The sequence below is a fragment of the Paramisgurnus dabryanus genome, chromosome 16 (assembly GCF_030506205.2).
Source record: "Paramisgurnus dabryanus chromosome 16, PD_genome_1.1, whole genome shotgun sequence".
In the NCBI taxonomy this organism is placed as follows: Eukaryota; Metazoa; Chordata; class Actinopteri; order Cypriniformes; family Cobitidae; genus Paramisgurnus; species Paramisgurnus dabryanus.
Genome location: NC_133352.1, coordinates 25568783 through 25595936, shown reverse-complemented (window position 1 = coordinate 25595936; position 27154 = coordinate 25568783). Strand labels below are relative to the sequence as shown.

Here is a 27154-nt window from a genome sequence, read left to right as displayed (position 1 = left end):
AACAGAAGTGAAACCAAGAAACCTCATATTTAACTGGATATATGCATTGCAGTTGTAACTGCGGCCAAATATCTATCAGACCTGGGCTCATCTTATTATCAGATGATTGCTGCGCGCTTATTGTTATCATTACGGTATATTAGCAAAACCAAAGCATATTTTCTTTAAAGCGTTTTACACGCCCAATAAGTTGTCCGATACATTTTGTATGGCATATTATTTCCACCACTTCAGATGTATTACATGCAATATAAGTTTCCAAAACACCTCAAACCAATGCACAAAAGGAGGATGGGCTCCGCATTTACGTAATAGCATGACAGGTACCTTCTTCTCGTCTGTCATCTGATCCTTCATCTCTGGATGTAAAATAGTCCATTATAACATCGTGTAGGACACTGGCATCAACAGGATTGCTCAAATTGCGGCGATCATGTTAATCCTTAAAGTGAGCAACTTTGTAAAAAAAAACTTTGCGTGAAATAGTGTGTTACACTGCCGCCTGTCCGGGTGAAACATTAAAGAGGCAGGCTTGTTACCTTGTCACTATAAATCGCTATTTCCTCACTAAATATATTTTCAGAGATTTTCTGTAGACAAGATGTTAGAATAATAATTTAATAAAAACCCAATTCTGACAAAAGTTACATTTGACTTATTTAGTTACTTTTCTGAAAATCTTATTCCACTGGTATGCATCATATTAAACAGAATGCTTTCAAAATGTCAGCCAGTAACACATAATAACTTTTTTTTACAGCTCTAACGTTACAGTTTGCTCCACTTTGCTCTGTGGTTTATATGTTTTCTGTAAGTATTGACCACATTTATATATAACCATAGACTGTAAAAAAGTCTACTTATTTCTATGGCTAACAGATTTTGTAACATTTGTATTTTTTACAGTCTTACCATTGCTTGTAAGCTGGATTGAGTAAGATGGATCTTCTTTAAAGGAACCAGGCAAGTACAGGATGTACAGTTACACGTTACTAGTCATGTATTTTTTCGACTGCAATATTAAATGCTTTTACGTCACATGTAAAAGTACACAGGAATGTGGCTGATCACTTTTTATTTGTAGTTTACATGAGTGTCCTTGCACTTTTCAGGAGTTAAGGCAGATGTGGAGGCACACGGGTGACACCAGACACACACCAAGCACATTGTTCGGTAAGTTTACACTTTACCACTACAGTTTCTTTAAATACCCATGTATACACTCATACATAATTCCCACACGCAACACTGTAACACGACCATACACACCCACACAGAATAAAATATTGTATCCAAATCAGTAACAATTGTACTTTCTGTTCAGGACATTCAATCATGACATGATCCATGTGGATGCTGTCCATTGAGGAAAGAGTTTGTTCAGCGGTAAGTGAATCTTCTGTATTTTAATGTAATTAGGTGTGGAACATTAGAATAAAAGCAAAAGGTTTCAGAATAGGGGTAAATTCAGGGCTGAGTTTAGGTGTTTTTTAAGAATCTTTTCCTATCTTATATTTGTTGACTTAAAGTTTGTGATATTTCTAACAGGTTTCTGGACAGAATTAATCCCAAAGATGGGAAAAAGTGCACATCCACACAAGGAGCAAGCAAAAAGACAAGGAACTTGGTGCAGAGAAAAGCTGTGGCCATTAACCCCCATGTGAACAGCTTCATGCAGTCCCTGATAGAGTTTGAATGGGCGACTTCAAACTAAAGGCCAGTGTCAGTCTGCCACAGTTTAATGCATTTATTTTTAGTGTTCAATAAAATTCAAATAGAATATTTAAAACTATGGGCCAGTGTTCTTTTTACCACAGTTAAATGTTACCTTTTAGTCGATGATGGACTTTAAACTGAAAACTTCAAACTATGGACCAGTATTCTATTTGCCAGAGTTAAATATATTACAGCAGGGGCCTCCAAACTTGTTTATACTTTATAATATTTTATTTTATTTTACTTGTTTATTATTGTTTATCTTGTTTTAAATGATTGTTTCAATTACATGTTTTTTTAATAAAATTTTTGATATAAACATTGCTTGGATTGCCTTTTAATTCATAATGTCATGTCAAGGATAGCATTTTTTTACTATATTAATAACTATAGATTTAAACCTAAATATCTAGCTATAATACATTATTGTATTAACTGTAATAAGTAATAAATAGTATTTATGGGTCAATATAGACATTACAGTAAATTACTGTAAAAATAGGCTATTATTGTAAAATTACAGTACAGTACTGCTTTGTAACTATACGGTACTAGTTTGTGTACTGTAAAACTGGATTACAGTACAGTACTGTAGAACCAAAATACAGTAACTTACTGGCAACCGTGCTGCCAGTACCGTACTGTAAAAATACAGGGAAATCGTTAACAGTGTATGCATATTCCACATTTTATCATAAGTGTTTTAATGCAGTGACTTGCACTGGTCTTGGTCTTGACTTGGTCTCTGCCTGTCTTGGTCTTGGTCTTGACTTGGTCTCGACCCTTTAAAGTCTTGGTCTTGGTCTCAGCCTGCCTTGGTCTTGGTCATGACTTGGTCTCGGTTTATGTGGTCTTGACTACAACACTACCACCCTTTAAATGTATTCAAAAATGAAAATTCTGTCATCATTTACTCACTCTCATGTTGTTACAAACCTGTATACATTTCTTAGTTCTGATGAACACAAAGAAAGATATTTTGAGCAATGTTTGTAATTAAACCGTTCGTGGACCTTTTTCCTACTATAAAAGTGAATGGGGTCCACGGACGGTTTGGTTACAAACATTTCTGCACTATCCAACCACAGCACTGCCATTTAGTGCAGAGAGAAAGAGACAGAAAAAAGATAATTGACAGCACAATTGAGTTTCAGTTGCAACAAACCACAATCATCGTGATCAGTGTTTGCATTTCATCAGCTCATTTGCATTTTAAAGGACACACCCAAAAAGCAGCACACTTTTGCTCAGGCCTACAAAGTGGCAATTTTGACATGCTATAATAAATTATCTGTGGAGTATTTTGAGCTAAAATGTCAAATACGCACTCTGGGGACACCAAATACTTATTTTACATCTTTAAAAAAATCTCATAATATGACCCATTTAACATTCCATCAACATGGTCAATCACACCTGATATATTTCATTTAAGTACCCTGCTGAAAAAAGCATACCAGCAAGACCAGCATACGGTATGTTGTGTTTTGGTGCTTGTTTGCTAGTGAACACCAGCTAAACCAGCACCAAACCAGCACCAGCATTAGCACCAGCTAAACCAGCACCAAACCAGCATTAGCACCAGCATCCCATACTGGTCATACCAGCAAGACATAGAATAGGTTTTGTTTTGGTGCTGGTATGCTGGTGACCACCAGCTAAACCAGCATCAAACCAGCATAGACCAGCATAATTCCCATGCTGGTCCATGCTGGTTTGATGCTGGATTTTTCAGCAGGGTATTAACCCAATCACCACAAACTACAAATACAAACAAACATATTTAGTAAGATTTTAAAAACAAACTCTAAATTCAGACCGTTTGGCGACAGGTATTGAGGTATTGAGTGTATAAATTTAAATGGATTCCCCTTGCTTCCCTTGTATTGTTAATAAGAGAAATGTGAAAGTATAGATAGATAATTTACAGTATGAGAACACATGCATGTACAGAAAGGAAAGTGCATATACACTGTACAGTAAATTAAAACAAGAAAAACTTTCTCTGTATTTTACATACCTTTTCTAAAACTTTGAGAGAGAGAGAGAGAGAGAGAGAGAGAGAGAGAGAGAGAGAGAGAGAGAGAGAGAGAGAGAGAGAGAGAGAGAGTCCACATTAGGTTGTCTCTCATTAGGCAGAATAACGTTGTGGAATATCATCTGTCATCCACCTAACATCAAAGATTTACAGCTGTCTGCCAACAGTCTAAAGCTCAAATAATGTTTATTTCATTGGCTGTCTGCGGTGAGGGGATAGAGGTCATAAACCATGCCTTTTAATATCAATGACTTGCTTTTTTATAATATAAGCGTATTATATCAATAATGCCTTTCATACAGTAGCATCTGGGAATTGATTATGTGTTTAGCTTTTAGTGGTTCCATAGATCTCCATGCTGTTGGTCTACCGGGCAGCTTTATATATTTTAATGAACTGATAAGTAACACAGCCAGCGGTAATGACAGGCTGGATATGCATATTAATGAAACGTCAAGCAAAGAGGGCATCTATAGAAATAATGCCATCTAGTGGTGAAAATGAGAAGAGAGAGAGAAGCACAAATCCCACGTGTGCAAACACACACACACCTACGACAATCACACTGTCAGCATATATGACACCATTTAATAGCAATTGCGGTGTAGATGAAGAAAATTTATGTTTGTCTCGTGAGGTCTCTACAGCTGTGTTCTCAATTAAAAGCTGATACATTACATTAAGATTGGTACTGCTTTCTAAGCACATAATTATATGGAAGAGACTTGATCTCATGGATATGACTTCAGGAAATCTAGTGAGCTTTCAGGGTCATAGTGCTCAACATTACGACCAATGACTGCATATGGTAATAGGATAACAAATCGTTTACTGGACATAACTTAACATATAAATATTAATAAAGTTTTATTACCATAATAGACATAATTCAACAACATAAATGTCTGAATATGGTGTAAATATACAAAGCTTAATCATCTGTTTTGGTGTTTATTCCGAAAGGTATCAAAAATGTTTGACCCCAAAAGCTTATGTTTGATGTTGCTCGACCTTTCATTGCTCACAAGCTCTAAATTAATATGCACACATATTAAAAATGAGTTAATGAGCCCATTTGAAACAGCAAAGCTAAGTTTATACTTTCAAAAATGAACAAATGTTGCTGTATTTTCAACGACACAAAATTAATGAAAATGATTATTAAGATTCATGGCAGTGCACGCAATTTTGTTTTGTTTATGGAAATCAGTTTCATTTTGAAACTCAGAATGTTGATGATGGTATATTTTTAAGAAACTTGCACAACTGACATAACCACAGTCAGTCACTGGCCCTTCCAGATCATTACACACATATCATGCACAGTTGACCAACCAATCACTGCGCTTTAGTGAATAGCTACCTGGCTTGCCACAAGAAGTGTCAATTATGCAGACAAAACACTCAAAAAAATCACAAATGCATGCACACACACACATAGACACACACGAACAGAGAGCAACACTTTGGCCAACAGCTGGACTGAAGAAGAGTCACAGAAATGTATAATGATAATGCATCATCATGGGATTATTTGCTTATAAAATATGCTCAGCATGAAATAAACAGAGAAAGAAAATGAAAAAGCAGGTGAATAAATCAAAAGACCTATCTTTCTTTGTGTAATATAGTACTTTTATCACAAGAACCAAATAAGACAAAACCCATTTCTTGAGTTTCTAAAAGCCTCTGTGTCATGTTAACAGAGTTCAGAATCACCTGTAGTTATGCTGCTACAAGATCAACACGCACACGCATACGCACGCAAAGTGATAATGATAAGAGACTGTTGGCAGACTTATCCTCGGGACTTGAAATGATGGAAGAAGGAGACAGGTATATTTTTAGCAGCAGAAAATGTCTGAGATGAAGAGGAAGATGTGAATCTACACTCTCAACTTCACCGCAAGCTAATCACAAACCCACCTCGGTAATTATGTCAATTTGCCAACCAGGCTGGTGACAAGAAGCCTCGGCGAGAGACATGACTTTGTATGCAATATGTATGCAACTGGGGTGTTTTGTAAGCTAGGACATTTACCAAGATGCAAAACAGGCACAGTAAAGACAGTGGAGGAAAAGATAGAATGAATTATTCATTTAAAGCAATAAAACTTTTCTAGAAAATTGAATTACAATGCACACAACATTGCAAAAATTGGTACATTAGGTCTGTTACGTATCCTTAGGGCTATAGCATGCTGCTTTCTTAAAACTTAAGTTATAGAGTATTGCATGCGTGCATGTGTGTTAAAAAGTCAAGAAAAAAATGCATAAATAAAGTATTTAAGGAAAGGAAAGTTACAAAGCAAAAAAATCATTTTTTTTCTGCAAGTCAAGGCCAATTGCTGAATGTCAAAATGAGCTTTCGGAAAAGAGTCATTTTTCTTCCTCGAACTGCTAAGAGGGGAAAAAAATTCTCATTTTGTTTGAGTTTGAAAACTTGTAGCTTACAAAACACCACCTTGCATTCAGTCATTTCCCTTTTAAATGTCACTGCAATGCATTTAGTTTGGCGTGATTTGTTAGGTTTATTTGAAAGTAAATCCGGCGATGAGAAATTGGATAAAAAGGTCAAACTAAATTACAACTCAAAACTGTTTATCAGCTATTCAGTAAGTAACTAAAACACAAAAAGTTGTAGAGGAGTGTGTGCATGCAATTATGCTGTTTCGTCTCTAGAGGGCTCTAGAAAATGAATCTCACTTCACCATTAGTAATCATTCTATGAGAAATATACCTCTCAAATTATTCTTATTGTGGAATTGTATTCACCCTAACCTTTTGTTGTCTTGCATAAACGTAAATTTGTGACTAAATCTATTATAAAATAAAAATAAAATATATTATTCGTTGAGCTTACAGCACTGACTGCTTTTAGATAATGATTGAAATCTCTTCTTAAGTCAGTAGGGGGCGCTCACAACGAAGTGAGTGAACAAAAATGGCATTGACTTTATTTATAAGTCTGCTCTTTGGATCAGTATGTGAAGAGGAAGATCACAACTGCCTACACCCATTTTACTGCATATTTCAGGAACATTAAAACTAAATAGGGTAGCACATACTGTAATTTACTGGGATATATTTCCATCACATCTACAAACCTAAAACAAAAACGAGTCAATAATAACAGAGAAAGACCAGCGCAACAAAGAGACAGTGTCAAAAGAGCTGTGAATATGTGACATATCTGCAGTTCTTTTTATTTTATCATTTGTTTAACGTAAAACCAAATTTGACACAAAGAATACACCATTATAAATACCACTCCCACCCCAAAACATGCTCTTAGTATTCTGTCCCACCCCACCCAACACATATTCAATAATATTATTGTACTTATATTATGCTCATATATAACAATACAATTGAAAAAGAAGGAGAAGAAAAACTTTTTTCCATAAATAAGAATATTTACAGCAAAGCATGTTGATCTTGATTATTTTTCCAACATGCATGTATAAAAATAGAAATCTGATATTTATGTACATTTTTAACTTATGTATATACAAATTTTATAAATATAAAGACTACAAATTGTATTTTTAAAATACAAAGATAAATACACTCACACTGTGTACACTGTGGCCAAAACCCAGAAAATACAAACATCATTTGGATAATTAGCATTCACGAAACACATTACATCCAGAAATGCAACTTTAACGACAATTGCAGGTCTCTGTGTTTTTTTCTGTTTTTGTTTCATTTCATGTCTTATTTTTTCTTCTTCTCTCACTTAAAAAAAAAATTGTAGATAAAGAGACAGACAGGACCGAAAGTCTTAGTTCTGCCTGACATCCTGAAGGAGTTTGTTGATCTCTGCAACCAGCTCACTGGCGTCCATGATCTCACTGCGACTGTCGCAGCGTTTTCCATGCAGATGACCAAGCACAGACTCTAATTCATCTTCCTCGTGATTCTCTGGAATTTCCTCCATTGCAGGCAGCCATTTTGAGGAGCAAGCTGATGCTGGCATTGGAGCTGGCAAAGGGGCAGGAAGCGGAGCCACCATCGCTGTCATATGACTTGCAGGGGCGTGCCCATGTCCAGGATTTTGGAAGTGCGTATTAGCGGCCCAAGCAGCAACGCCCTGCTGATAGGTGGCAGGGCTTGGCTTGCCAGGCAGGTGACCCTTTCTTCTTTCCAGTGACCCAACAGCTGGAGCACAAGCTGGTGCCTTTTCGGTTTCACTGGTCTCGTTGTAAGAGTCAAGCGAAGAGGGGAGGAGCCTCTGGAAGACGCTGTTCATTTCAGAAAGCAGAGATGTTCCACACAGATCCTCTCCATCGCCTGTCTCCCCCTCGCCCTCCTCATTCTCCTTGCCAAAGGTGGAGAAACTTTTCTTCCTTAGCGTAGACTCACCAGACTGTGGTGCTTCAGGGGTGGCTTTCTGCTGAGGGTCCTCGCCAGGGATGTAGAGGTTGCTACGGTAATCGGAAGATGCAGGGGAAGGCAACTGTGGCATCCAGCACTGGTCCGAGTGACCTAAGACGCGACACTCTTCGGTGCATAGCTTCATTGCTATAATGATCAAAGACAAAACAACATCATGTCAGAGGTTAGTTAGCACATGGTGTTTTTCTGGCACTTGGACGGCATGCAAAACCGAGCACACCCTTCACTAGTCAAATAAGTCTATTAGAGGCAAAACAACTAAACAAAGCGTTGCCAGCTCCATCTAACCCTGGCTTCGAGACCATGCAAAAACAAATCAAATATGCCAGCTTGTAGCCCTCATTGAACATGTTTGCCATTACTCATTCATGTTCCAGGCACTGATTATAGCTCCATTAATTTTGAAAGGCCATTTATAATACATCTTAGACTTAATAAATGCCCAATCTGGCGCATTTGCAAAACAGGCCCTCATTTAGCCCAGTCTCTCTCATGCATAGAATAAATGATTAAAGTGCTGATTTATAGAAATCAATGGCTTATCTCCACTGACGACCCTAATGATTTTTATTATAGATCAAGATGTATTTTTTATCCATCAGAAACTATGATTCGGTATGGTTTTCTCCAATATGCATTAATTTAGTAATTTAAAGATGAGAGTGTTGGCTCTGATCCTGAAACTGTAATTTGCAAACTGTTTTGAAATAAATGTTTTCTCTTTTATTAGTTACTGTATGTATGAGTATAATACATTAACAGTTTCATTGAGTGGTTTGGATAGTTTTGGGTAGGCTTTGTTGGAGTGGTTCTGGCCAGTGAACGAGCCCTTGAAAATAATGCCTGGTATCTTAAATATAACAGAAATTGTCATGCTTACCTGGATGCAGTCGGTGATGTCCATCAGGGGTAAAAAGTTCACCAAAGCCTTCTCCAAGCAGAGGGGACTCCCTCCCCATCTCACAATCGCTGTCTCCTGCCTCACTATCACCTCTTCCACTGTCCTTCAGGCTGAACTTATCCATCTCATTCAAAGCATACCTAGAGACAGAAAGATTTGGCTATTTAATGCAAAGAGTATGGTGTATGGTGGTTTGATCTTAAAATTCTTGTTTTCTTGTTTTTATTTGACATGAACTGGTAAAAATGCACATGTTTAATGAGTTACTTTGGATAAAGGCATTTGCCAAATGTGTTAATGTAAATCTATGTAAATGTATTTCTGTTTTACTTTTTTACTCACTGGTGGTGTAAAAAGAGTTTCCTAAGGACAGTACAATTAACACATATATAAATACTATACATAAATACTGATTTTATATCAAGATGAACCTGTCATCATCAAAAAAAAAAACACTTAAAAAAAACTTACTAAACTTTAGTAAGATGATGTAAATTAACAAAATCTTTTCATCAGTCCAATAACAGAGAATGAATTATTATTAAAATCTATTATGAACTTTAAGCTGTCCAAAAACTTACAACCCTCTGTGAAAGGTTCGTAAGGGTGGAAGCAGGCTGATGTGTGATTGGTTACCTGTAGCTCCGGGTGTATTTGTTGCCACGGAAACTGGGTCTGGGTTGGTACTGGCCCTGATGAAGTATGGACAGAAGCTGTGAGACTTGCTACAGCCAAAAAGAAATAGGGTGGGGACAAATAAAGAAAGAAAAAAAAAATGGAAATAAAAAATGAATAATGGCAGACCAGACAGTAAGCCAACACAAATACAGACGAACCATGGTAGTGATGATATGGGTGGAGTTTGGGGCTGATGAGGGTGATATGGATGAATACTTAAACATGAAGAAATAATACATGGATATATACAAATAAACATGCTACAAATGAACAATCATACTAAATATTATAAAATAATAGACTGAATTCACAGATGTATAGCACCAAGGATTGTTTGATTATAGACTATTAACAACAAAAAACTCATATACATTAGTTAATTTAATGTTTTTACCTCGACAGGTGGTGTGGCATGGGCGAGTTCCAGAGCAAAGTTCTCTGGCACATGATTGGAGGAGATGGTGACCAGGCTGTTGAGTGATTGGCGGCTGTGGTGACTCTGACGGCTCTCTGGAGCAGGTGAGGCTGAGGGTGAACGGGGATGGGCCCTCACAGGAAGGGTGCCATTAACTGTGGGTACCAATGTGATGTCCCCCTTGTGGATCTGCCTGGCAGGTTTTTTGGGATGGTTTTGGTAGGTAGACTCAGCAACTCTGCAGTTATAAGAATGTCGGGGGTCTTTCTGTTCTCTGGAGCACCGGGTGGCAAACATGACCATGACGATGAGAAGCACGCCGCAGATGGCGGCAAGGGAGATGATAATGATCATAGAGATATCAAAAGTGGATTGGTTGTTTAGGTCTGAAGGGTTTAGTGAGTAGCTCTCCGGAAAGTCCCGCGGGGTAATGTGGAGAACGGCCCTGGCAGAGAGTCTAGTTGATGCCCCTCTGTCTTGCACCAGGATGGTAAGATCGAATCCTTCGCGGCCTGAGGCCTCAATGCTTCCATTGGTGCGTAACTCACATCTCCGTGGATCAATGACGAAAAGTCCCTCATCGTTACCAGCAATGATGGAGCAAGTCAGCTCACTGTTTGCCCCTGCATCTTGATCTGTGGCCTTGACAATTGTTACCAGATGACCTGGCTCAGCGTGCCTCCATAATGGCACCTCAGCGGTGTGATTAGTTAATGATGGAGAAACAATAATGGGCCGGTTGTCATTTTCATCCAGTACCGTGAGCAGAACCGTGGCATTGCTGCTCAAAGAAGTTGGGTCTCCACCATCTCGTGCCTGCACAGTAAATGAGAGCCGGCCCACTTCTTCCCTATCAAAGCTTCGCAGTGCATACACAGCCCCATTGGATGGGTCAATGGTCACATATGTTGAAATGGAGCTGCCTTGAACCTGGCTTTCGACAATGGAGTATGTCACCTGGCCGTTCGAACCCAAATCCGGATCAGTGGCCACGACTGAGGTCAGATACGCTCCAGGTGAATTGTTTTCAGACTTAAAGATTTCATAGCGACTCTTTTCGAAGCGTGGAGGGTTGTCATTTTCGTCCTGGACCTGCACTGTAAAGTGCTTGACGGTGGATAGACTGGGTGAGCCACGGTCTTCAGCGATCACCGTCAAACTATATTCAGAGCGTTTCTCACGGTCCAGGGACACATTAGTAAGAATCATGTAGTTGTTTTCGTAGCTCTTCTGCAAGCGAAAATGGCCGTGGCCATGAAGGCGGCACACAACCTCGCCGTTTATACCCGAGTCGTCGTCATCCACACGAACTAATGCAATAAAAGTATCGACAGGGGATGCCTCTGAAACATAGGCCACCTCCTCTTTGCCCTGAGTCATAAGGTTGATGTTGATTTTTGGCTTGTTGTCATTTACATCAACCACTTTGATGATTATCTTACAGTGGCCTGGAATGGAGTTCGGCCCCATGTCCTGAGCCTGGACATCGATTTCATACGAGGGAGTGGCTTCGTAGTCAACTTTCTTAATCAGTGTGATGTGGCCATTGTCTGGGTTAATTTTAAAGGTCTCTAAGATTTTTGGAGGCACGTGACTGCTGAAAGAGTACACGATTTTGCCATTATTGCCTTCATCTGGGTCTGTGGCATTCAAATCCACCAGTAACGTTCCCAGTGGTGAATTTTCCAGCAGGTTGATCACATAAGCCTGCTCATCAAACACTGGGCTGTTATCATTGGAGTCAGAAATGCTGATTTTCAGCAGTGTTGAGCCAGATTTAGGCGGCACGCCAGAGTCTGAGGCGGTGAGCTGCAGTTGGTAGCTGGACTGCGTTTCCCTATCCAGTTCTCTCATCACCACGAGGTCTGCGTACTTGGCGCCATCCGTCCGCGTCCTAATGTCGATTTTGAAAAAGTTATTCCGCGTGAGCGAATACGTGTGCAGCGCGTTTTCCCCGACGTCCGGGTCCAGCGCGCTATCCAAAGGAAAGCGCGTTCCCACCGATGCGCTCTCGGATATCTCTATGGGGATGATGGCGCGCGAGAACTGCGGGGCATTGTCATTGATGTCCAAAACTTCCACTTGAATCTGAAACAATTGGAAGTATTCCGTCGGAATAGTGATCACGTCGAACTCGATAGTGCAATTTAAGTTTTTCTCGCAAAGCTTCTCCCGGTCGATTTTGGTTGCGATGCTGATCTCACCGTTCTCCTCGCGCACGGAAAGCAACGGGGTGCTGTCCCTCTGCATCGCGCGGAACCGCGGGGACACGGAGCTCGGTAGTTTGGATAAAACGCTGGCCACATCCTCTTTCAGTCTGGCGATCACCGTACCAACTCTCTGCTCCTCTAAAACTTTGTATTTTAGAGTCTTACCCGAGATGGTGTTTGCCACGGCCGCAAAAAGTATAAGTTTCAGGAGCGTTTTGTAAAACAACACAGTCCTGAAGTGTTTAGTGGTTCCCATCTTTGAAAAGTATGTATTCCACACAGAGAGAAAACTGCCTGGTGAATTGTTTAGTTACACTTAGAGCATGTTAAATCCTCAAATGCACTCGCTTCCCGTCTTGATGTTAATAAATGCAAAGCAACTTGCGCAAAAGGCCGTGGAATCAGCACTCCTTTTTGTTTTCAGCGCCTCGGAGAAAGCATCAGGACTCCGATGCGGTATTGCAGCCGTGGACCGATCTGCTGCACACATCCACTTTCCTCTTGTTCGCCTGACTGTGTGTGAGTTGGTGCGTGTGTGTGTGGGAGGCGCAGCTCCTCGCGTGTGTGTGCGCGCGCGCGCTCCGTCTATGAATCTGAGAATAGTACTGGCCCCTTACAGCCCACCTCAGACTGTGGCCCCCACCCTCTCCAAAATTCATCCAACTCCCCCTCCTCGCCCGACGGCTGTACATCCCAGAAAAGAAAGAAGAAAAGAATAGGAGACTGAATGAAGGAAATAAGGGATGTGATTGAGGTGGAGCTGGCAAGCAGATCCCATCATGGGAAGGAAAGAGTTTCAGAAGTGTGCCATAACAATGAAAAAAGACACATGTATTCAAGACCAAAGTTTCTCGTGTCACCCCGGCACACTTTGGGTTGATACAGCACTGCAGTTTGAGTGGATTTTAATCTCTTAAACTTATAAAGCAAAGAAGTGCAGCAGCTCCATAATAACGTTACATAATGTACAAATTAATAATATAATCTTAAAACTAAAATTGTTATTTTTTATCATAATTTCAGCACTGCACAATTATCATTAAAACATCCACAAACAGAAAAATATAATATTTAAATTGGAAAAAAATACATACTGTTGATTTGGCATATGCTTTTTGAACTTTCTTGCAACTATTATAAAATGTGTTTATGATAGTGGAATTATGTAAACACTGGATAATTTGAAGTAGTATAGCAGCATGTAGTTTGTAGTTTATTATTGAAAGTCTAAAAAGTAATTTTTAATATGAAGGATATACCGGATGGTATCTGAGCGCATATGTGCGCGTTATTGTGTCTCACTGGAGGCGTGTGCGCGCGTGGCGGATTCCCCCAGCCTCCGTACCCAATGTGATTTCTCACAGAGGTCACACTCGGCCCCCATTGCACAATGCCACTTTACAACTCACCGTCTCTGATTGTGCGTCATTAGCATCATTATGCTCAGTCACCCCTACACAAAAGCAAACATGAGCTTCTGGATATTTCACGACCATCTGGCTGGAACGTCTTGATAACCCAAACCAGTAATTATACAAGTCCTGAGAAACGACACAATTTTTGCGACACAGCTCAGCACAGTTTATTTTATTATTAATCTCATTTCAAACACTTCTGTCTTGGAATCTGAACCATATTTCACATATTTACTTTTTTTCTTTAAATTTACATTTCAACTCGACACAGTCTGAACACTGCAAAGCAAACAAACAAACAAAGTTTTAAATTAATATTAAATATTGCAGTAAGATTTTTACTTTGCATACTCGACAAAATGTGAGTGTATGGACCGTGAGACTGCATTGAAATTCAGTCTTGTGACCTGTGGCTGTCCATCTGTCGTTGACCAACCGGGCTGGGCTTTTTTTTAGGCGTGATGAACACAGTAGTGATCAGACGCCCTGTTCAAAGAGCATCAATTTGTTTCATGTTGTGCTTCGTTATATCATCAACAGTTATAACTCAACTTTCCAAAAGAAACTGTTAAAACGCTTGCCATTCATAGATACATGTTTCCTATTCAGGCAGGTTATGGTTTTCTATCCATCAAGCAAATTTTAAGTGTTGGAGACTACCCTGAAATGTAATTTCATTACGGCAAATCAGATTTCATGCCCACAGAGGTTCCAGTCAGTGCGTTTAAACACATGCCATAAGGGAAAATTACAGCATGTGCTCAAGCAGATGCGCATGCGAACCATGTTTACTTGCATATGCATATTTACATCGTAGTTATGGACGCAAATCTCAGGATAGGGTGTTATCCAAAAAAAGTTTAACAAAAACGATCAAACTGTATGCCATTTAAAATTAAAAGACCTGGTGGGTATTCCTTTGTTTGTAAAATGATCAATATTGGAGTGCAGTTAGGGTCTAATCAAGTAAATCGTTTTATTGCATTAGCTCAATTAAGAATACATGGTCTACATTATGAGCGGGTGTTGAAATCTGGCGGCCTCATATGTTCGCATCAGATGGCTTTTTTTGTTGCCGGGCGGATTTGCGCCGCATTTTCAAGCTGTGGTCGTAAAGTCACCCCGGGCTCGGATGGAGGAAGGGAGAGAGGGAGGGGTCGTGGGGGGAATTAACTTTGTCATTGAAATGAAAAGGGATCACGCACACAATGCAGCATGGCAGGTGGGACGTCACAATACGCAGAGGGGCCGTGGAAACCGGCGGGGAAGCAGAGCGCGCATCACTGGGGAAGGGATGCGCGCTCTGCTTCCCCGCCCGTTTCCACGGCCCCCCTGTGTATTGCGACGGAGGGAGGAGGGGTTCACGGCGGAATGCCCCGGCACCGGGGGTCGAGAGGGCACCGTGGCTGTTTGTAAAGGCACGCGAGCATCTGCCGCCTGTGTGGCAACTCATCCCCTCCCCCTTATTTCCCATATCTCACTTTCTTTGCTTTTTGGCTCGTGGCAGCCAGATCACAGGCATTCGGCGTGCGTCCCTCATGAAACCTATATTACATGTCTTAAATTTAGGGGGGTTACTTTCAAAGTAAGGTTTGGGTTTTACACGCGTGCGAGTGCGCAACAGCGAAGCGATATAGTGCGCTCAACCAGACGAACTTTTTCGAGTCGTTAGGTGCGCACATGTGTGTTTATTTAGAGATGGTTTACTGTTCTCAATAATGTGCACTTTCTGTTTATACTAGAGGCAGATTTATTTCTTCCATATGAGTCATGGAGAAAAATGTGCCCTCCCTCAACCTCTATTCTGGTTGAGGTTATTTATTTACCTAAACGTTTTGTTCATCTTGTTTAACTATTACCAGCTCAAGAAGTTTAAAAAACTTTATTAAGAAGTATCTTGCTCTTGTTTCTGCAGTATGTGTCCTGAAAATGCTCTGTCAGCATCTCTTTATCAATAAATCTTAATTTGTGAATGTGTTTTATCAGCTCATGTCAACAATTGTCAGCATTTGTAATAAATAAGCTTGTTACTGATCATAAGATACCACTTATATATTTATTCCATTTGTCTTCTGTCCCTCATCATGCACTTTGGTCTAAAGTTAAATGTTTGGAGGTCAAATACCTAACACATGACACTAGACATCAGACATTTTTTTACTGCTATGCAGCTTATAGGCAAAACCCTTTACTTTCACATGTGTGCATTGAATCTCTGCACACATATAAGCCCATTTACGCACACAGTGAACTTGAAAGATATTTCAAGACTCATTCTGTGACTGATGGCTCAAAAACAAGTATATTTCAAAGGGGTAACCAGATAATCAGACTTTGATGTTCAGTAACCCAACTCACCATTCACTAGCCATAACATAAAGACAGAGCATGAATGTTTGGTTCTTTGATTTTTGTCTTAATATGACAGAGCAAGTGTGTGCCTGCACAACAAAGACTGAATCCTGTCCATCTTGCAGCTGTTGCTCTGTCACCTGATCGCTTGTTTTTGTAAGCGGCCGATACCTTGCTTCAGTCTGCGTGCCGCTAGCCAACGCTTATCTGATACCACTTTCAAAAATATGCCGGTCATCTTCTGTTTTCACTCTCCTTTCTTTTTCATTTTAGAGTTCACACAACACCATAACTCTGTTTTTGACGTTTTAGCTCGGTTAGAATGAACTGGTTAGCATCAGATTTCTTTTTCTTGTCTGTGTATTGACAAATGGACTTTTTTGCTTCATGTTTTTGTTCAGCATGGAGGCACAACTCATCTTTTTAGTTCAAAGAGTTTTTTTTCCCTTTATTTCTTGGGAAAGGCCCAACAAAAAATTGCCGGAGATGGGGGAAAAACAACCTATTGTTCACTGTTCTCGACACACTTCTTTTCTCAGATCGCACAAAGACGTGCACACTTCTAGGGGCAATGGTGACTTTGGCGCATGTGGGGGCTCAAAGGTGACATATTTCAGATGGGGGTGCATTTAGTATGCTATAGATTCAAAGCCTCTCTCTCTCTTTCTCTCCCTGCTTTCCTCTGTTGCGGCTTTTGCTCAGTCTGCTTGGCTTGGCAGATGTGTGGGGGTCTTTTTTGGGGGAGTCTGGGACGCCAGCGCGCCACGTGTTCACAATGTCAGCCTGATTTCCGTGGAAACTCTTATGAGCGAAGGATCACCTTACACAAAGAAACAGAGCCACTTTCTATTTCCAATACTCTTTGACTCACTTTCCTAACTCTTTCTTTCTTTCTTTCTTTCTCACACTTCCTTTTTGTTATTTTTGGATTTTCTGCAGTTTAAGACTCTTGCCTGCAGATCTGCACCCCCCCCAGATTGTTTCAAATAAACGTGTTTTGAGCTGAGCATTTATATTTGATTTACAAGGGAAAAAGAAAATATTATTTTATATGCACTGAACAGATTGGATGAGAAATATACGCTGATAAAGAAGTGCTATAATTTCAATATGAAATTTCAATTTCGTCACTAAGGCATGAATGGAAGTATTCTTAAACGATGCCTTGTAAATCAGAAAACTTTTTATAGCCTGTGACAGTTTCCTGTATTAAAGTTCTTTATGTTAAGACCCAGCGTGTGAGAGAACCTCCTTTGAGTTAAGCCTAGTAACTCTATCTCTCCTTCTAATGGGTTCAATTAAATTTCCAGACACACACATACACACCTATAAAAACAGGGAGCGTGTTTATCTTTCTGGTTCCAATGGAGGGTAAAGAGTATAATTTTATAGCTAGAGGAAACAATCGTCTCCTCATTCTGTCTAAGCCGAACCCTTTTTGACTGTGGGTCAGCTCAGGAGTGCCAACCTCAGCACTCACAACCTTCATTAAGTGTCTTTTGTTTGTAACAGTCATGCATTATACCATCTATCTACCTATATTCTTTGGATTTAGTAAGAAATAAGCTTCTGTTGCTTTAAAGGGACACTCCACTTTTTTTGAAAATATGCTCATTTTCCAGCTCCCCTAGAGTTAAACATTTGATTCTTACCGTTTTGGAATCCATTCAGTCGATCTCCAGGTCTGGCGCTAGCACTTTTAGCATAGCTCAGCACAATCCATTGAATCTGATTAGACCATTAGCATCGCACCAAAAAATACCAAAGTTTTAATATTTTTCCTATTTACAACTTGACTCTTCTGTAGTTACATCGTGTACTAAGACCGACGGAAAATTAAAAGCTGCGATTTTCTAGGCTAATATGGCTAAGAACTATACTCTTAAACTGGCGTAATAATCAAGGACTTTGCTGATGTAACATGGCTGCAGCAGGCGTAGTGATATTACACACTGCCCGAAAGTAGTCCCCCACTATTGAAAGTAACATTGAAATGCTTTGGTTATTTTTTAGCGCTATGCTAATGGTCTAATCAGATTCAATGGATTGTGCTAAGCTATGCTAAAAGTGCTAGCGCCAGACCCATACATTAGCTGAATGGATTTCAAAACGGTAAGAATCAAATGTTTAACGCTAGGGGAGCTGGAAAATGAGCATATTTTCAAAAAAAGTGGAATTTCCCTTTAAGGCTTGAATATCCAGGAAAATATGCATCATTAAATACCATATAGATCCAACCCAATGTTCATTTTCCATTAAATTTTTCGTTTGTTATTCAGTGCAGCACTGTAAAATGGATTTGCATCGGCCAGACATATTTTTTTTATCTTGAACATTCTGAGATGTACTTAGTTTGATTCACCATTTGTTCCTGTAAATCATTTCACAGTCAAGCACTTATATGAAGTGTAACGAATTGACCATGAAGTATATAGCACTATACAGGTCCATCTGGTTCAGCATTTCTCTCTACTAGCAAAGCAAAACCAAAGTACACGTCACTATTAAAAGACTATTTTAATAATCATTTAATTTCCAACATCTGATCTAAGAGCCTCTTCGTAAACACAAACGTACCTGCTGAAAAAAAACAATAAAACCATTACAGAAATTCCTAATGATTTCCTTTAAAATACCAATATGAACCATTAGCTTGTACCATTAAAACCACTACAAAACCACTACTTTTTGTAGTGTGTTTTGGGACATATTCCATTGGGATTTAATGGCCCCACCTATAGAACCCAACACATACCAACAGAGACCCATAGAGACCACTATAGTTTCCAATACAGCCAATAAAATTCCCATTTAAACCAATAAATCCAATAGAATTTCTGTGATGGTGTCTATTGTTTTTTTAGCAGGGGTTGTTTTATTTTCTGTCAAATGCACTAAACATTTCCTCACAGAAGAGTTTTGGGGTTATTTTGTGTTAGTCAGTGTTAGCATGTTAGCTAATTGTTTGGCTAATGAGCTATTAGCTTGAATGAGAGTGTGGGTTTGATAATTAAGAACTGCTCCAGAAAGGAACACTAATGAGATCCAGCTTCTGTAGCTTAAGCTTTGTTGACAATGTACCCAAACCCAAACAAACCCAAGACGAAGAAGGGGAAACACAAAGGAGTATAGAGAAAGAAGTTAAGTCTCTTTGTTTGAATAGCTTAAGTGAACAGTGGGGCTAATAAGTGCACTGCGTGAGCCCTGGCCATCGGCCATTAGGGAGAGGTTGTTAATTCGGCACACCGAGTTTAAGACAAATGCCAAGATGGATGGGACTGGGATAGCATTGTTCAAGCGCTAAATTTGTTAAGAGGCTAAATTAAAGCCAAATGGCCCCAGGTCAATCATTTACTTATACTGTCCCCAGTCAACCTCAGTGACTCGAACCCATCGATGACCGGCATTGTTTCACATTGTATCACAGTTTAAGCCATTTTTGCAGTAAGAAACACAAATATGCAGCCTCATTTGTAACTTGAACGGAAACTTTCCACTTTCACTGATGGCTGAGGATACGAATTCCTGTTGAGATTCCCATCCAGGTTTCAAATTAACTGACTCACATTTCCTTTGTGCACTTGAACATTTCTTGCTGTTCCCCATCCTCCATTCTTTTATATTTTTAAAAGAAAACAACAGGCACACGTTGGTTCTTTCTTTGTCGTAGAGCACCCATCACGTTTAGCAACCCCTCACCCAAAAACACACACATGGCCCCTTATGCCAGCCACTGATTTAGCGCATATCCAGCAATCTCCCCCCGCGGTGACAGAGGGCATACCATTAGAGAGGCCCTTCATGGGGGATGAAACGTGGGACTGGAGTGCTGACACTCTTGGCTGTTCACATGCTGATGCTTCTTTGTTAGGACACCGAGCAGGAGGTCTGCTTCAGCACCCCCTCCCAATCTGACACACTTAGTAACTTTTGTATTGGCCTGGACCCTTTGTGAGACTTCACATGACCTTTGACTTCCCACTCAGCCACCAATCAGACACCCTGAGATAGAGGGACAGCAGGCTGAGAGAACGGCGAACAAAAGCTGCTGAATCACTTTATCACACGTGTACTCCACATCTCTGAATTTTCATCATCTTAGTCGTCTCTTTTGTCAAGCAGTTTTTTGTTGTTGTTGCAGTGAAATTCTGGTTGTTAACATTAAAGGGACACTCCACTTATATACTTATTTTGGCGCCTCCTGCAGCCATGTTATAGCAGCAAAGTCCTTGATTATTACGCCAAAATGAGAGTATAGTTCCTAGCCATATTTGCATAGAAAATTGCAACTTTAAATTTTCTGTCTGTCTTAGTACACAATGTAACTACAGAAGAGTCAAGTTTTAAATAGGAAAAATATCCAAACTCTTTGGTTATTTTTTAGCGCAATGCTAATGGTCTAATCAATGGATTGCTAAGCTATGCTAAAAGTTGTAGCACCAGACCCGGAGATCGGCTAAATGGATTCCTAAACAGTAAAAATCAAATGTTTAACTCTAGGGGAGCTGGAAAATTAGCATATTGTCAAAAAAGTGGAATGTTCCTTTAAAGGGAGATTGTGAAGGAGCTTGTTAACCTTGTTATTCTCCTTAGTGGGAGTGATGGAAAAAACAAGGAGTACAGTTAAATTTGAACAACGATTACCTAAGAAACCCTTGAGATTCTTTGCTTTTGTATCTAAATGTTTTTGCTTTTCTTCTGTGATTGAGAGTGATTGTCATTGGCCATCTCAAAGCATGCACATTGCTGAAATGTAATCTTGAAAAATCAATAGTGCACTGATCATTACTCATGTTGCAAAAATACTTTTAATAATTTTTAATAATTAATTAGTGCATATCATTTAGCATCATGAACTCGACTTGATATAATGGAATTATATTGATAAAACATCAACTTCATACAGTAAATTTGACATAATAAACATTTGTTGGGAAGATGTATAAACATCAAAAGTCAGAAGGGCATTATTAGAATAACTGTGAAAATGTACAAACTTGCTATTGCACAAGAAATATAACAGAAAATATATAAATATTTAATTTTATTGCTCAGCAAAATCAAAGACTGTGTGTGCGTTGCCTAAAGAAGATGAAAGGAATTCTAAAGCAGAAAAAACCCAAAGTGTCTCAGTTTTCACTCTTTCCTCTCTGCCCTGAAAACAAGCGGATCAATGGAGCCCTTGTGGCCTACCGAAGTGCAATGATGTATCAGTTTGTCTGAATTAAACGCTTTTTCTAGATTCTCTGTTTTCAAAGAGCAGTAATGATGTGAGAGGAGAGCACTGGGAAGCTCTTTGTACTCTCCCTTGAGGATGAAGAGATAGAAGATTGCGGGTGATATAGAGATCCTTTTCATAACACTTGAAGCGTATTCTTGGACACGCGGTTTGAGACTTAAAGTGTCTGGAACAGTAAACTATTTACCAACTCTTTGTTGTAGTTGTTACTGTAGTAAGCAGTATTTCTATTAGTTATACTGTACTTTGGCCTGTAACTTACCTAAAACTGTCAATGCTTTGGACATGAATTAATTAAAGGTCATGTTCTTTCTGATCCCATTTTTTAAACCCTAGTTATTGTGTTGTGTCTATAATAGCATAATTACATAAATAATACCTGTAAAATGTTAAAGCTCAAAGTTCACTGCCAGGCGATATATTTTCTTTAACAGTATTCGCCTTTCAAAGCCTACAGCGAACGGTCGGTTTGGACTACAGCCCTCTACTTCCTGCTTTAATGACCTCACTAGAACAGTTTTTTGACTAACCTCCGCCCACAGGAATACGTCAGTCGCCAGCTAAGCTAACGGCAAGCTAAGCTAACGGCAAGCTAAGCTGCTACTGAATCACAACACACTAAACAAACGACACAATCAGAACTCGTTATGTAATTCTGAAGGAGGGACTTCATAGACCAAGGAAGACCTCAGACCGTTTTGAGGACAGTGAAAATAGCGCTATAGAGATAAGTAAATTGTGTGAAAAATACTGCGTTTTTTTACACGTGAAACATGAACACATGTTATATTGCGCACTGTAAACACAATCAAAGCTTCAAAAACACATAAAGAACAGGACCTTTAATGAATGAATGATATCTCAAGGCTTATTAAGGAGAGTTTGGCTATTATGTGACTTAAAGTTTTCACCTAGTGAATTACAAAACTGGTAAAATCTATTAGATTTAGATTGCAAGAGGGACTTTAGCTATATTTAGGGACCTGGGAGACTTGGTGATTGGTTCCTTTGACCATGAGCCATTAAGCAATCACTTAACAACCACCCATCAACACCAAAAAAAATTCTTGAGCAATGCCTTGGCAACCACTCCTAACCTTCTTATCATGGTGGTAAGTTTTGTTTAAAAAGGCACCCATTACATTTTCTTCAGAATAAACGTAAAAACCCAGTAAATAGTAGTATTGCTTCATTTACATTGAGGTACACAAGTAGCGATCTAAGTTGCATCTTTGCACAACTTGCATTCTTCTGCCGTGTCGATATCTTTAAGCTTGTTCTTTTATTTATTTCTCTCTATCTCTCTCTAGGGTACAGCATAGTAAGCATCCTGTCAGTCTGACACTCTTAAAGTTTAGAAAACCCAGATCACTTCACACATTTACGCACACACACACCCCTTCCCGTTCCAAATGGTGATAAATCAATTCCAGAACGCCCTCCTTGTCTCCAGCTTACTCAATCACTCCCTCAGACACACAATCCCACACAGACACACACACACACACTGCACAAAGTAAACTCTACCAATCTCTCTCTGTCTCCCTCTTCTTGTCTCTGGTGGCCCTTGCAATGCGCCAAGTCTCATGCTTGCCATATGGTGGAGAACTGAGAGTGTAGCACAGCACCAGATTTCCGTCCCTAACAAAGTAGGTCTATGAATATATATGTACGTACAAACCCACAGGCTTGTAAAAACTGGCCAACAAATGCACAACAATCTGGATCACAGCAATCTCAAAGGTGCTATTTTAAAGTTTACATTGCATTTTTTACTATGTTGTGACCTGTTAACAGTAGATAAATCATGGTTTTGCATACCTTAGTTTATGCTTAAGTTATCTCAAATGTCTCCTGAACTCATTTCATCATCCACAAAGTTCAACTCTAGAATTGCTTTCATACATGTTTTTGTTTGTGTATACTCACATATGTCTGAATGTGAAAACACGTGCTTGTGTGTTAACAGGGTCTCCACAGGATATTAAAGACCCTTGAATCATCTGTCCAGCTGGCGGACTCACTGCCATAGACTGTCTCACACACAATTGTAGTTCACAGAAGGCATTCTGGCTCACAGCCTACAAGCTGTTTAGGGGGAGGCATAATTACAACTCTCTGCTCTCCTTATTCCAGTCTCAGGGCATCCATAGTGACTTCTCACTGAGCACATAATATAAGGAACATTTAGAGAAGTCTTTGCTGGAAACTGCAAACCAAAATATCTTAGTTCGGCATCTCAACTCTTTGTCCGGTTCTCAATCCGAAAGCTGCAGCCTCCCAAAGGTCGCATTTGTAGGCTGCATAGAATTATTTCAGAATATTAAAGATGACTATTATTCTTAATTAATGGTAAATTGTTGTAATATGCTTATGACTTGCGAATGTAATGTAAGGCATGATGACGTATGCAGCCTGCATAGGCAACCTCCGGAGGCTGCAGCCTTCTGATTGAAAAACGGCCTTTGTGGTTATGCTGTTTGTCTTTGTTTCTTTTCTATCTGGAGTTGTAGTCGGGCAGTAAAACTCGCTGATGGGTTACAAGGGTTTTTATAGAAAAACTATTTTTATAGTTGTGTAGAAAGCAACAGCAGACCTTGGTTGGCAAACATAAACGACATGCATAAATGACTGGAGATTGTCATGTAAGGAAGGAGTTGAAGATGAACGTTGTCTGGAAGCTGTATCTCATCTTTTCTTCCCCACCCCCTCGTGCTTAAACTAAGAGCAGACCATTTCACTTTATTCTAAACAAACCCAGCCTTCTCCATCTAATAGAGAACAATGACCTCTTTCACTTCTTTTCCATCTTTTGCTCTCTTCCATTGTACAGTCGGGTTCAAAAGGGTAATAATACATATATTTTTTAAGTTTTAATACGCATTATTTTTTTTATTAAAATATATTATCATTATAACATGTTTTCAGAAGGGCTGGTTTTTGTATTTGGTATTTGTCCCATTTTTCCTAAATGACAGCGCCAGCAGGCAATAGTCATCATTTCACAGTCTAGGTTAACTACAGACTCGATATAGCAACCAAACGATAAGCCCACTTTTAGCCAATATAAACTTTAATTTGGTTACATGTTGTTTTTACCAAAATAACTTGATGCGTGATGTATGATATTGCATCATGTAAGCAAAGTCAACAGTGAATACAAGGTGTTTGGTTTCATTTAGTGATGTAGTACTCGAGTCCGGTCTGGACTCGAGATTGGTCTTGAGACCGATTTTATGCTTCCTCGGACTTGTCTCGGACTTGTTCCTTCAAAGACTCGGTCTTGACTCGGTCTGGACCACAGTGAGAGGAGAAGGACTCGTAATAAATATAATAAAAATAATAAAATGCAATGTTGATGGGCATTATTTGATGACATCCCATGGTGCAATGCAAAGATACTGCCATCAGAGCCGTTTATTTATATCTAGAAAAATAGGCAGAAGATGATGCATGTGGTAGGAATTTTTTTAATGATAGTAAAAGCATAGTCCATATTAAGATGTTAAGACTGCTCCTCTAAACAATTCCCAATCTAGTTTAGTCTGTAGGCCTAACTGTTGATTATTAACTGAGGTGATATTAAATCATGAATATGAAAACTGACATGTTTTTATGGTCTTGGTCTCGACTCTTAAAGGACTCGGTCTCGACTCGTACTTGCTTCCTCAAAGACTCGGTCTTGACTTGGACTCGACTCTATTTGAAAAACAACGGACTCGGTCTAGACCCTTCAAAGAATCGGTCTTGACTTGGACTCGGCATAGGCGGTCTAGTCCCATCACTACTTTAATTTCTTTATTTATGGAATTGTATTTATTTTATTTCATTTTATATTGATAGCCCAAATTTTGTCTTGTGTAGACATCTTGGTAATGTTTGGACGGCTTGTTCACACTGTCAATACAAATCTTATTTTTTCTATATATCTGATTGGAATCCAATTATATTTAGCAAGTGTGAACTGCAAATAAACTCAATCCAAAATTCATATGTGGTTTCAAATCCTGTTTAAATTTCTGCAAATCTGTTTTAGTTCTGAACACTCTGATTGAATCTGGTATAGCTTGTTATTTATTCTCAGACCGTGTAAAATGTAAGCACGGCAGATGTTGTTGCGTCATAAGCAAGGTTGTTGTGTTGTTGTCTATGTGCGAGTGGAGACGGCAGAAAGGAATGAAATCGAGTATGCCTGCCTCCTATGTTCCTGCCAGTGCTTCATCAGACGCAGCAGTCCAGAAGTGACTAGACATTGTCATATTGTTATACAACATTTAGTATTTGAATTCAAGTGACACTGCGCAGAAAGAGACTCTTATAACGTCAAAATAGTCTGAGAGTTATTCGAAAGCATTTCACTCTTGTGGTATTTTGATGTCACATGCCGATCAATCTGCACAACCCCACATAAATTCGAGCAGACCTATTTCACACACCTTTACACAATGCAAAGAAGCTATTCTGGAAAATGACAAAGTGCTACAGGACACACAAATCAGAAATGAACAGTTGTAATATTTTAAATGCAAAATTGCTGTCAAGCTGGCACAGACTTAACAAGATTTGTGCATAACTATAGGTGGAGATTTGTGTTTCTGCTTGGGGGGCACCCACTGTCACCCACCAAGGGTACTTCTATAGTTTGAGATTAGCAAGGGAGTATGGCTTTTAAATATGGTTTAAATGAATTAAAACTTTTTTAGCATTAAGTCACTCAGTCTACCCAATAAAATATTAAGATAAGACAACTCTCATATTTTTATTTCATTAATAGTTCAGGCAAAATCATAATTGGCTCTGGTGTGGGGGACAGTGCACCCCCATATACTACACCTATGTGCAAAACCTGAAGCTCAATGTTGTCTAAGCATGATTTAAAAATGATTCTTAGTGGATCTTATGAGCTTAAATGGAAAAAGGATGACATTTTGAGTTAACAAGGTCAAGTCAGATATTTAATTACATTTGTTTAGCGACCCAGAAAAATCTTCAGACTCCCATTTTATTATTACATTTTTAAGATTCCTTAAACTTTTTCCATGTTTAAATAAGATAAGATTTCTAGACCCAACTAAATATACACTGCCTTTGTTCTTATAAACATCCGTTTCTGCAGTTTTAAATCAGCGAAATCACAGAAGCCACTCATGAATTTTTCTTGTTGCATCAGTGACTTTCTGTATTACATTTATTTGTTTCTGCTCTTTGTTTTTGCCGATGTGGCTAAGATATGACCGTTGTAATCAAGCAGAGTTGTTTATTTATGTTTTTCGAACACACACACATAACATAAAACCGAATGGCTGTTTTTCTAAAGAGGTCTGTTAGTAGTTAACAGGGTTTTAACAATATGCTCAAGGCTGAACTATTGCTGATGACTAAATGGAGTGAAATAGCTCAAACTTTATGATCTCTTTAAACAAAATCAGTTGCATCTATGTGTCACCCCTTTTTGTTTCTCTCCTCTCTTTGACTTTGATTTTTAATGGCCTGTGTTAGGGGTCCACAAGGACATTGTGGTGTTTCAGCTTAACTCAACAAAAAAGGTTACTGTCTATAGACCAGTGTGCATGTGTGGCCATGTGTTGGTGTGTGTGCAATGAAAGAAATAGCAAACCAAAGTAATTGATTACTCCACTGTGGATTCTGAATGGCGATACCATTCATCTATCCATCTGGGAGATGTATTTCTGACGACCAGCAATGCCACCACATTCGCATTTTCCATTGGAGCACATGTCTAAAGAAAGCCAGCTGTTCGGATTTAGTTCAGTTTGTAGTTAAATTTT

At 39.2% G+C, this 27154-nt stretch overlaps 1 protein-coding gene and 2 long non-coding RNA genes across 4 annotated transcripts in view; 2 read left to right on the top strand and 1 right to left on the bottom strand.

Moving 5' to 3' along the window:
* Positions 1–954: 954 nt before the first annotated feature.
* Positions 955–1890, top strand: LOC135760338 (uncharacterized). The gene is made up of 3 exons (XR_012335215.1): positions 955–1173; positions 1325–1386; positions 1549–1890. It is a non-coding gene; the product is annotated as an uncharacterized lncRNA (long non-coding RNA).
* A 4997-nt stretch (positions 1891–6887) lies between these two features.
* Positions 6888–12935, bottom strand: pcdh18b (protocadherin 18b). Of its 2 annotated transcripts, none has more exons than XM_065273494.2 (4): positions 10129–12935; positions 9693–9781; positions 9036–9196; positions 6888–8281 (listed from the first exon to the last, which is right to left on the bottom strand). In XM_065273494.2, exons 1-4 carry the CDS (start codon positions 12613–12615, stop codon positions 7542–7544), a joined length of 3477 nt encoding a protein of 1158 aa, XP_065129566.2. In that variant the 5' UTR covers positions 12616–12935; the 3' UTR covers positions 6888–7541. The 2 variants fall into 2 exon arrangements, with proteins under 2 accessions (XP_065129566.2, XP_065129569.2); XM_065273497.2 differs by having other exon boundaries at positions 9693–9748.
* Positions 11046–27154, top strand: part of LOC135758823 (uncharacterized) — a 137454-nt gene continuing 121345 nt past the window's right edge. The window contains exon 1 of the long non-coding RNA XR_010536586.2: positions 11046–11165. This is a non-coding gene — a long non-coding RNA (uncharacterized lncRNA). The remainder of the gene's footprint in view (positions 11166–27154) is intronic.

Coding starts and splice junctions, on each gene's coding strand:
- pcdh18b (XM_065273494.2), bottom strand. CDS start 12,615: ATGGGAACCACTAAACACTTCAGGACTGTGTTGTTTTACAAAACGCTC. Junction 9,782..10,128: donor ATGCCACACCACCTGTCGAG/GTAAAAACATTA, acceptor TTTTGGCTGTAG/CAAGTCTCACAGCTTCTGTC. Junction 8,282..9,035: donor ACATCACCGACTGCATCCAG/GTAAGCATGACA, acceptor TGATCATTATAG/CAATGAAGCTATGCACCGAA.